General features: G+C 36.3%; 1 protein-coding gene across 2 annotated transcripts; it reads right to left on the reverse strand.

The window, feature by feature from the left end:
* Positions 1-2,496: 2,496 nt before the first annotated feature.
* On the reverse strand, positions 2,497-11,755 carry LOC125652042 (DNA-directed RNA polymerase II subunit GRINL1A-like). 2 transcript variants are annotated; one of them, XM_048880938.2, is made up of 6 exons: positions 11,667-11,755; positions 7,228-7,346; positions 6,350-6,991; positions 5,580-5,799; positions 4,051-4,139; positions 2,497-3,725 (listed from the first exon to the last, which is right to left on the reverse strand). In XM_048880938.2, exons 2-6 carry the CDS (start codon positions 7,326-7,328, stop codon positions 3,644-3,646), a joined length of 1,134 nt encoding a protein of 377 aa, XP_048736895.2. In that variant the 5' UTR covers positions 7,329-7,346; positions 11,667-11,755; the 3' UTR covers positions 2,497-3,643. The 2 variants fall into 2 exon arrangements, with proteins under 2 accessions (XP_048736895.2, XP_048736896.2); XM_048880939.2 differs by having other exon boundaries at positions 10,981-11,680.
* Positions 11,756-12,539: the final 784 nt, after the last annotated feature.

Raw genomic sequence — 12,539 nt, forward strand, 5'->3', positions numbered from 1 at the left:
GTAAAATTTTCAGCTTTTCTGGATCAGTGGTTCTTGAGAAAAATTTTAAATGACCCCACCCTATTTTTGCATTTTTGTGATTATCTTCCCTTTGAAAAGGACATGGCCCTTCATTTGAACAAACTTGAAAGCCCTTCACCCAAGAATGCTTTTAGCCAAGTTTGGTTGAAATTAGCCTAGTGGTTCTGGAGAAGAAGTCGAAAGTGTAAAAAGTTTACTGAGCGATCAGAATAGCTCACTTGAGCTTTCATTTCAGGTGAGCTAAAAACGGATATGTCCCCTGTCACAGTAGGTGTGGCACACTAAAGAACCCTCACTGCTCAATGGCTGTAAGCGCTGAGCAATTGCCTAAATTTGAAGCCCTTCACCGGTCTTGGTTACGTCTCCATATGAGTGAATTCTTGAGAGACATTAAACAAGATGCAATCAATCAACAATGAATAGGTTCAGTTCTGCAACTACTGACAATGCATGCCGAGTCATATCCCATATGCAGATTACTGTCAATTGTGTATAGGTTTAAAGGTTATTTTATGACAATTAACAAACAAATTCTACAACTTCTATTATTAATGCTGCTCGGATATTGGCACATAGGTCATTGATGTGGGAGAGGGCTGGGGGAAACCTAGGTGTACGAGTGGGCAGCCACAATACCCTCTTGCTTACAATCATGGCATAGTGGGGGAATGAATTGAAAGTGTCGATCTATAGCATTTCTACCCAAACAAGAGGTCCATAGGCCACAACTAAGTCACCCCTGGCCCTGGTGTACTTCTTCATCAGAGGAATGCACCCTCTTTATTCCCATGAAATCTTTTTTACCCACCCCCATGGGATCAAGACTTTAACCAACTTGAATCCACACAATATGGGGATGCTTCAAACATGACTTGCTGTTCTGGAGAAGATTTTTTTCCCTATATTCCTGTATGGAGTAGAATTTATCCCCGCTTTTACCCCCACCCTAACCCCAGGGTCCATAATTTGAAGAAACAAGATGAACAGACCTTATTGGTGTATCCGAGTAAAACGCGTACTATCCCCAAGGGCTATGAAATATACAATAATTTTTCTTGTTCAGATCGTCATTAATAAATGACAATTTTCAACCAACAATATGTATTCTATTGTTAATTGCCAAGAAAAATAACAAAGCTGTGGGACATGAGAAAACGGTTTCTTTGAATAGTATTTTATATTCTTATAAAAATGGAGAGCATAATGAAATATTATTTTTCAAATAATATGTTTTATGTGATCATTTTTAACACTTGGCTAATTTGTCTAGCCATGACTATATGCTGTACATACATGTATCATGTTATGTAGTTTGTGTTATGTAATCATCTTGTTTAGTTTCTTGATCACATGTGAAGGACATGTATCTATTTTACACGTTATATGTCATCAGTAATCATAACCAATGATTCTAGCCGATTCGGAGGTATACTTTTATCCACCGGCCCTCATCAGCAGCCAATGAAATAATGATAAAGTGTCACATGATCATGTCTCTGTTTGTAGCTGTCCAAGTGAAAGGAAGCATTAATTTTTATGTGATTATAGAGGAAAATTTTCTCTCCACCACCCCAATCTTACCACCTTAATTCAAATGTAACGTGTGCCATTTCATCTTACTGTTTATCAGTTTTACGGATTGTTTTGTGCCTGCTACTATATTTGTGTTGTGTGGCAAAATTTTAAGGTGCCACCTTATTTTTCTATTTTATTATGTTTGTATTTATCAAGATTTATAAAAATTAGGGAGATCCCACTGTCATTCTTGTTTAGGTTGTCTGAGTCGTAGTTTTGATACTCGGGGATCTCCCTATTATAGGGGTTGTAAATAAGTTGTCAACTTCTTCAATCGTCATTAATAAATGACAATTTTCAACCAACAATATGTATTCTATTGTTAATTGCCAAGAAAAATAACAAAGCTGCAGGACATGAGAAAACCGGTTTCTTCGAATAGTATTTTATATTCTTATAAAAATGGAGAGCATAAAAGCTAATTCTAATATTTAGCACCAGTAAAAAACAAGATGCAGTCTTAAAACACAAATGCCCCTGAAAGTGCCCATATACATACATGTGTACCAAGTTTAGCGGTCCTAGCCCCAATAGTGCGATCTATATACTGCCTACAACTTTTCCTACTAAGGGATATACTTTGCCCTGGAAAAATAATAGGCATCTTACTCTCATTATAATGATCAAATGTACCAACTTGCAATATCCTGGAGCTTACGGTTCGGTTTGTACCCTGCCTACAAATTCTTCCTACTGTGATAATTCATCTTGACCTTTGACCTCTAACCTTGAAAAACAATAGGCATCTTCCTCTCCTCATGGTGATCAAACGTACCAAGTTTAAGATTCCGGAGCTTACAGTTCGGTCTGTATCCTGCCCACAAGGTCCATTCAGACAGACAGAGCCATATACCATAATACGTCCCATCTTTGACAGGCTTATAAAAGTGAAAACATTAATTCAATGAAACTGCTAAGATTTATTGCAGAATTACATTAGTGAATGTAAATATTAGGGTGTATATAAATGGAAGCATGAACTGTTTGAATGGACTATTGTGGTATAAAGTATTCATTTGACGTTAAATTACAATCTTTAAATTTTCCATGTGACATTGGTTCAAGGTCACGATAATATTACTTTTAAGATGTTGTCAACTTCCATCATGATAATGTCCAAATAATTTGTAGCGGTCAGCCAGGTTAGATCGCCGGTAGCCAGATAGCTCAGTTGGTAGAGCACCTGACTAGAGATTCAGAGGGCCCGGGTTCGAATCCCGGCCTGGTCCGTTGCGTTTTCTCCCTTCCTGTTACATTTGGCGCCGTGACCAGCCCCTGGAACTGACAGGTGAAAATGCCTGCCAGGGGATAAAGATCCTGGGTTGATGTCTTCAGTTGTGAAGACATTTAAGGAGGGAGGAATGTAGCGGTCAGACAGGTTCGATCACCGGTGGCCAGTTAGCTCAGTTGGTAGAGCACCTGACTAGAGATTCAGGGGGCCCGGGTTCGAATCCCGGTCTGGTCCGTTGCATTTTCTCCCTTCCTGTTACATTTGGTGCCGTAGACCAGCCCCTGGAACTGACAGGTGAAAATGCCTGCCAGGGGATAAAGATCCTGGGTTGATATCTTCAGGTGTGAAGACATTTAAGGACGGAGGAATGTAGCGTTAAGCCGTGTTCAATTGCCGGTGGCCAGATAGCTCAGTTGGTAGAGCACCTTACTAGAAATTCAGGGGGCCCCGAGTTCGAATCCTGGTCTGGTCTGTTGCATTTTCTCCCTTCCTGTTACAAATTCAAAGTCCAGATATCTCCTTCCCGCCTAGGATATCATCAAAAAGCTCTCTTTCCCAGCTCTAGAATCATTAAATCAAATTTAATCACAGCTTCGGATATCATCAAAAAGCTCTCAATCACAGCTCTAAAGTGATTAAATCACATTTAATTACATGCACAATCCCTAATACTTATACACTTCACTTTTTTAACATTCAGTACACCCAGAATTCAACAGTACATGTGTCGGTACTGAAAACACTCATAATAAAGAAGACTCCAATATCATCATTCAAATCAATTTATCTGCGAGGGAATTCAGTTCTTTAATTTTGTCAATCAACATCATTTGGATAAAATTCCACTTCTGGTTCATCATCACTGTCAGTGTCCATTTGATCCCCCTGGGATCGGTAACTAATGTAAACAGTAAAGGAAATCAATGGTGTCCAGTTTTTATTATAGAGATTTAAAATGTAGATGGGGAACTTTTCACCCCCATTTTATTTTTGCCTCTTTCGCCCTCGTCAGTATGCAAATGTAAGACTAGGTAAAACTGTTTTCTCTCTTATCTCTCTTTTAACTGTGTCAGGGCAAATTTAAAATCTGGTAAAACTGTTTGCACATGTAGAAGGGCGAGAAAAAAACATCGGGCGAAAATAATTCTGTATACAGTATGATGTGTACCCCCAAGTTACGATAAGATCTGATATTAATTTTTACTTGGGTCTACAAAGGATACGTCATATCTCGCCCCTCTGGGTTGAAAGGCTCCAACCTTGTTTTGAGAGACCTCTCCAGTCTATCTGCTGCAGCCTGTGCCTGTAACTCCTGCAGTGTAAACACAAGTCAAAAGAATAAAACAAATAAGAGTACTGCATACGGTACAACATACGTCCATTAGACCTTCAGTGCAATATCTGTATCCATGATGAGAAAAAGTCCAGACAACTATCTGACCCATTTATAGCCCTAAAGTAGGTCAAGGTACATCAATCAAGTTGAAATGTAAACTGAGTATGTATTTCTCCGAGAGGAAGGTTGTGACAATAATTCAGGGAAATAACTGTATTCATACCAAAAAAAAAAATCTGGAAAACTGTTTGGCATACTTTTACCCCTAAAGTAGGCCAAGGCACACCAATCCAGATGAAATACAAACTGAACTTATATTCCTCCGAGAGGAAGCTTGTGACTAAATTTCAGGGGAATATCTGTATCTGTAAGGAAAAACAAGGATTTTCTACTAAGTGATACTACAACTTTCACCTTGAGAAACAATAGGTACCTTCCTCTTGGCATAGGGTGTATGTGTACCAAGTTTGACCGTCCTAGTCCCAATAGTTTGGTCTGTATTCTGTCTACAAGGTTTTCCTATTAACTGATACAATGACCTTGACCATGAAAAACAATAGCCATCTATCTTCCTCTCACCTTGGTGATCAAAAGTGCCTAGTTGTAAGATCCTGGAACTTACAGTTCAGTCTGTATCCTGCCTACAAGGTTTTCCTACTAAGTGATACTACAACCTTGACTTTTGACCTTGAAAAACATTTTCCTCTCATCTTGGTGATCAAATGTACCAACTTGTAAGATCCTGGAGCTTACGGTTCAGTCTGTATTCTGCCTACAAGGTTTTCCTTTGACCATGACCTTTGACATCGAAGAACAAAAGGTGCCCTCCATATGGAATGAGAAGTATGTGTACTAAGTTTGACTGTCCTAGTCCCTTGACCTTTGACCTTGAAGAACAAAGGCACCCTCCACTTGGCATGAGAAGTACAGTGTGTATGTGTACAAAGTTTGACGGCCCTAGCCCCAATAGTTCGGTCTGTATTCTGCCTCCAAGGTTTTCCTATTAACCGATACTATGACCTTGAATTTTGACCTCTGACCTTGAAAAACAATAGCCATATTCCTATCATCATTGTGATCAAATGTACCAAGTTGTAAGATCCTGGAGCTTACAGTTCCATTTGTATTTGCATACAAGGTCTGAACAGACGGACAACGTCATACCATAATACATCCCGTCTTTGATGGGCATATAAAAATCATATTATAAAAAATCTTTAATAAATTACGATAGGAGATTACTCTTTCCTTTGCTCTGCTTAGTTATGAAACTTATGAATTAAAGTGTGGACTAGCTAAAAGGTCACCTGGTTCTTTTTAGAAAAAACAAATTCATTCATAATGGATAATGCATGTCTAATACTGATCAAAATGTCTCATCAACAATGTAATCATCTGTAAAATAAAACAGCCCACCTCCTGGTGGCTCTGTTGTGCTTGCTGTAGCTGCATGGACTCGTTCAGTGATATCAGGTGGGACTCCTTGTATTTATAATTGGGAGGTATGGCAGCGGATTCCTCCTTCAGTGTACTGTGCTGTGGTCCTGACGTATCCTGCTTTGTGATTTGATTACTTGACCTTGACCTCCATTTGTACTGATCTGGGAGGTCCTGTACATGATGTATCTTCAGAGAACTAAAATCAAACTCAGTAACATATAAATTCAGTTAGTGTATTACATGTACATGTACATCTCATTATCTATCTGTGTGGTATTGGCATAATTAAAATTTAATGCATTTTTAAATATTTTACACAATAGGTTAAAATTACCACAATGCAAAACTTTCCAGGTTTAAAGTAACCAAAGCAAAATTATAACCAATTACTTTGAGATTTGAAGTACCGGTAACTACCCGTTTACTTTGGGGTTTAAAGTACCGCTAACTACTCATTCACTTTGAGATTTAAAGTAATCAGGCCTGGAGGTTGTAAAACTTTTTTGAGCACATTTTCATACTCAAACTCAAACTCTGTGCTCCAAATCGTACTCATACTCAAAAGTGAAGGTTGTAAACTGTTATAAAATCATTCTCATTCAAATGGAGTGTTTGCTCAAGATTTTTTGAGTATGCTTTGGAGCTTGCTCAGAGTTGTACTCAAAAAAAAAAAAAAGAGTCTGAGTTTGAGTACAAGTTCAGAATAAGTTTTATAACTTCCAGGCCAGTGCACATTTCATTTCTACCTGTTTGCTTTGAAATATGGTATCATTTTTATGGAATTGTCCAATATTTTGTCTTTTACTTCTCCTGGCTCTAAGGATGAGATGTTAGCACAAATATCCATACTCTCCATTCCTTTTTCTAACAGAATCACACTGTCAACTGATATTTCTGATGATGTGTCCTCCATTCCTTTGTTCCCTTTGTGATAATCAAGTCTTTCTCCTACAGCATCATTGTCACTTCTATTTTCACTTTCATGGCTTTTATCTCTTAACCTTGCAAAGTCACTTGGTATGCTTGTTGTGCTGTCTGCAGAGAAAGCAGATGATGGCATTGAAATTTTCATGTCATCTTGCTTATCTGCCTCCAAGACTTCAGTCTCATTCACCATGGAAACCATATCCCTAACCACCTTCACCCTGACAGGAACATCTTCATTTATCACTGTTGTTAGCACTTTGTCCTTTGGAATTGCTGAAAATTTTGATTTTGGTTTGATATCTGGATTTTTCTGAAGATTTTTTCTTGGTGTATTTACATCATTAGTTTGAGGTACATCAGATCCAGCATAGAGCCTCTGTTTTTTATCAATTAAATCCAGCAACTGCTTCCTAAACTCGATAATTTTCTTTCCTTTATCAGGAAGACTAGAAACGAATTTTCTGAAGAAGAAAAAAAATAGTGTCATTCACCATTTTCCAGGTGGAGAGTAATACATGCATGTAATAAATCAACTGTGACACTCAACTTACTATCATGACCTCCACAATACCACACATAGAGTCATTCTAAAGGAATTCTTATACTGATGCACAGTAAAAATAGTCTCAAGACTGACAGTAATCAGATGTCATTTCTCACATTACATCACTTTGCTTTGATTATGAAAACTACATACGTTTTCCTTAAGATATTTTCTTGTCTTGCTAAAAGCTCCTTAAGCTCAGGAATAGATTTATTCTCAAGGTTGCCCGTATAACCTTGTTTATCTGTATTCATAATGCAGGTGCACCAGATCTGTAAAATATGGAAATCTAAAATAATATAAATATACATAACTACAAGTTGGGAACAATCCACATTACATGGGCAACTTCTTACAATCGATTCCAAACCTTGATATTATAGGGTTTTGACACACTACATGGACAATTTCTAGTATAATCGAGTCCAACCCTTGATATTATTAGGGTTTTGAGTCTTTTGACATAGTACGTGGGCGACTTCTTACAATCGATTCCAAACCTTGATATTATAGGGTTTTGATACATTACATGGACAATTTCTAGTATAATCGAGTTCAACCCTTGATATTATTAGGGTTTTGAGTCTTTTGACATATTGCGTGGGCGACTTCTTACAATCGATTCCAAACCTTGATATTACAGGGTTTTGACACATTACAATCGGCGACTTCTTATAATCGACTCCAAACCTTGATATTACAGGGTTTTGACACATTACATGGGCGACTTCTTATAATCGATTCCAAACCTTGATATTATAGGGTTTTGACACATTACATGGTCAATTTCTAGTATAATCGAGTCCAACCCTTGATATTATTAGGGTTTTGAGTCTTTTGACATATTACGTGGGTGACTTCTTACAATCGATTCCTAACCTTGATATTACAGGGTTTTAACACATTACATGGGCGACTTCTTATAATCGACTCCAAACCTTGATATTACAGGGTTTTGACGCATTACGTGGGCAACTTCTTACAATTGATTACAAATTTGATATTATAGGGTTTTAACGCATTACGTGGGCAACTTCTTACAATTGATTACAAATTTGATATTATAGGGTTTTAACGCATTACATGGGCAACTTCTTTTAATCAATTCTAAAACTTGATATTACAGGGTTTTGACACATTACGTGGGCGACTTCTTATAATATTATCAATTCCAACCTTGATATTACAGGGTTTTGACACATTACGTGGGCGACTTATAATCAATTCCAACCTTGATATTACAGGGTTTTGACGCATTACGTGGGCGACTTCTTATAATCAATTCCAAACCTTGATATTACAGGGTTTTGACACATTACGTGGGCGACTTTTTATAATCTATTCCAAACCTTGATGTTACAGGGTTTTGACGCATTACGTGGGCGATTTCTTATAATCGATTCCAAACCTTGATATGACAGGGTTTTGACACATTACATGGGCGACTTCTTATAATCGATTCCAAACCTTGATATGACAGGGTTTTGACGCATTACGTGGGCAACTTCTTATAATTGATTACAAATTTGATATTATAGGGTTTTAACACATTACGTGGGCAACTTCTTACAATTGATTACAAATTTGATATTATAGGGTTTTAACGCATTACATGGGCAACTTCTTTTAATCAATTCTAAAACTTGATATTACAGGGTTTTGACACATTATGTGGGTGACTTCTTATAATATTATCAATTCCAACCTTGATATTACAGGGTTTTGACACATTATGTGGGCAACTTATAATCAATTCCAACCTTGATATTACAGGGTTTTGACGCATTACGTGGGCGACTTCTTATAATCTATTCCAAACCTTGATGTTACAGGGTTTTGACGCATTACGTGGGCGATTTCTTATAATCGATTCCAAACCTTGATATTGCAGGGTTTTGACATATTACATGGGCGACTTTTTATAATCGATTCCAAACCTTGATATTACAGGGTTTTGACACATTACATGGGCGACTTCTTACAATCGATTCCAAACCTTGAAATTATAGGGTTTTGACACATTACATGGACAATTTCTAGTATAATCGAGTCCATGCAACCCTTGATATTATTAGGGTTTTGAATCTTTTGACATATTACGTGGGTGACTTCTTATAATCAATTCCAAACCTTGATATTACAGGGTTTTGACACATTACGTGGACGACTTCTTATAATCAATTCCAAACCTTGATATTACAGGGTTTTGACGCATTACGTGGGTGACTTCTTATAATCGATTCCAAACCTTGATATTACAGGGTTTTGACACATTACGTGGGCACCTTCTTATAATCGATTCCAAACCTTGATATTACAGTGTTTTTAATATCTGAGCAAAAAACCAGTATACAGCTGTGGAGTGAGAACACAATTTTTACAACCACTCGTCCCTATAATGGTTTTACTCCTCCCGTAATATTTTCATAGTTTATTAAAATAAAGATTTTAATCTTTCAAAGACATTCATGTAATCCGTCATAAATAAATTGACAGACTGGGTCATTATAATCAGTGTCTGAATTACATTAAGGCGAACCTGTTCATCACATTCTCTATCAGTTTGAAAAAAAAACTGAAAACCAATATACTGTTTGATCGCTTCTTGATATCTTCCTTTGCAAAAGGACATTTTAAGAATTACCAACAAAAATTTATATTCAAACATCCAATAATTCTCTGTTTACTTTGCTTCTGAAGTTTAACACATGATAAATGTTCAAAAGAGATATGTGGATATGGGCTTTATATATTGTTTGTAACTGTTACGGATGTTGACGTATGACAGTTAATCTTTATATATCATGTTTGTAAATGTTACAGATGTTGACATATGACATAGTTATTCTTTGTATACTATGTTTGTAAATGTTACGGATGTTGACATACAACATATTTATTATGGGCAATGTCACACAGGCAAAGTAGTTTTTAGTCAGACTGTTCTATATATAAAAAATTTAGCAGTTACAAAAAATTTTACTCGTCAACACATGGACAGCTGATGGATGAGTGCTTAATAACATGGGTACCTGTAAAATGCGAAACAAAATCTGCTGAAACAAAACGAAATCTAACAAAACGAAATCTATCAAAGTGAAACAGATTGTAGAACCGGAAAAAATTAAATAATAGTATACCATATTATATAAATGCAATTTGGTAAGATATATATACATGAATTAAAAATTATCATTGATATGCAGTAAGTCTAAAGATAACTCTATATATTTGGGGTGTTGCTAAAACTGGGAATTGAAAACGTGATGGAAAACTTTACAGGCATACCCTTAATAACATTCACTTGTCCCATGCCAATTTTAACTCGTCCAGGGCGAGCGGATGGTTCCTTTTAGTTTTTTTTTTGCACCCTGAAGTCGCACAGTATAACAGGGTCTATATACTGATTTTTTGCACAGATTGTGTATTATGCATAAATATCATGGGACATATAGATAGCCATGTGATACAATAGTAACGATTTGAATAATTATTGAAAGTGACAATGCAATATACTTTACTTTTACAGAGTTGATGATAGTGAGCCAGCACAGAGTGCTGTTCATCGTTTTACAAACTTGAAAGGTTTGCAACAAGACTTTGGCATTTTTATCACACAATTAGTGACTTGGAAAGATTGAGAGTAGAAATAAGGAAAGTACACGTAGCCGAGAGCATACAGTTCAGAACATTTCATGCATTAAAGATTAAGCAAGTTACAGTGAAAGCAGCAGAAATAAAATGTACTGGTATAAAAATATTTCAATCACACTCATGTATAATAGAGGGCGAAGCCCTCTCACGGCCCTTTGGGCTGTGAAAGCAGAGCTCTCCCTATAGGTAACACATATATATATACATGTTTAAAAGGAAAATATATAAATCTAATGAAAAATTACACCATACCTATGGAACTTGAAAATTTTGGTTCCAGTGGCGTTGATTCGAATATTAGTGTGTGGACATGTATTTCTCCTTTTTGAATCTTGTATACCCTAATTCACATTGTTCAGAGATGTTACAAAAAATCCATAAAAGCATGTAAATCTTATTTTCTTAATCATATATAATCACTCCTCGATTAACGCGATTGTGCCACGTCTCCTATTTTTATAAATTTGCTAAATACCGACACTGAATATGACGTCATAATGCAATGTTTACATCAATTGCGTTATATTTTCCACGTTCAATAGAAAGGCGGATCAAATGTCCAAAATTAGGATGCTTTGATAAAGCTCTGTCCTCGTGCTAACTTCGGGTTTTTTGTTTTTTTTGTTTTTTGTTTGTCCTGTCGAATGCCAATACTTTTTGCTTCTCTCTCAAACACAGTCACGCTGTAAGACATATTATGTTTTAATTAACCTAGGAGAAAACTAAAATGGGCTATTTCTGCTGCCTAATTTCGTTCATGTAGATCATAATGTGTACTGAGTATTTGGCAAATAGATATCGTTTAAAATGAACCTGATCAAAGCATGAACATTACAAAATATGTATATACATGTAGCTGCGCTCGCTCAAACGGTAGCACCGTCAACATATTATATTCTAGAAAAGACGGCAATGTATAGTTTAAAACTATAACATACCGTGTGACGACTCTGATCTGACGAATATGATTATGATACTTTGATTATGCTATTGGATCCGTTGTAGTTGACACTAATGGGAAAATCAATCGATAGGACTATTATATTCCGGATTTTATATTGGCCTCATTTATGTACCTGGTCAAACGTTGCCTTGTATACTTTTTCATGTGTGTTGTAAAAATGATTTTAATTGTATATTTTCCATTTGTATCGTATATTTCCCATTTGCATCGTGTATATTATAATATTTCATTACACATTATAATCAGTCACAAATGAAAAATCAAAGTACTGATAGTACTGAAAGACGGTGGCGTGGGTAAGGAAAAACTTAACTTAGGTGATCTTAAATCAACAACAGCCTGAATGGTGATTCATTTTGTAATAATAATTCAGTAATCGTTAAACAAGATAAACGAGTTCACAGAGAGTTAATTAAATCCAAAGGAAGAAACATATGTACATTTCTAGTTTAAAAATACAGTTCCCAAAATTGAATTGATATCATGCATTGTAAATGAGCAATTTGTTTCTCATGAGAGAATAAAAGGAACATGAAATTCATATCCATGCAATGTTTTCCTCTTGATCTTATAGGAATAGATTTCAGAACTTTGAAAACAAGATACCTTGTAAAATGGTTGTAGTTTGGTTGTATATTTTTAACGTCCCTCTCGAGAATTTTTCACTCATATATCCAGAGACGTCACCATTGCAGGTGAAGGGCTGCAAAATTTTGTCCTATACTCGGAGCTTACGGCCTTTCAGCACGGAGAGATCTTTATCGTGCCATACTTGCTATGACATGGGGCCTCGGTTTTTGCAGTCTCATCCGAAGAACCAACCATTTAATCGCCTTTTACGACAAGC

This window comes from Ostrea edulis, chromosome 5 (genome assembly GCF_947568905.1).
Source record: "Ostrea edulis chromosome 5, xbOstEdul1.1, whole genome shotgun sequence".
NCBI classification, from domain to species: domain Eukaryota; kingdom Metazoa; phylum Mollusca; class Bivalvia; order Ostreida; family Ostreidae; genus Ostrea; species Ostrea edulis.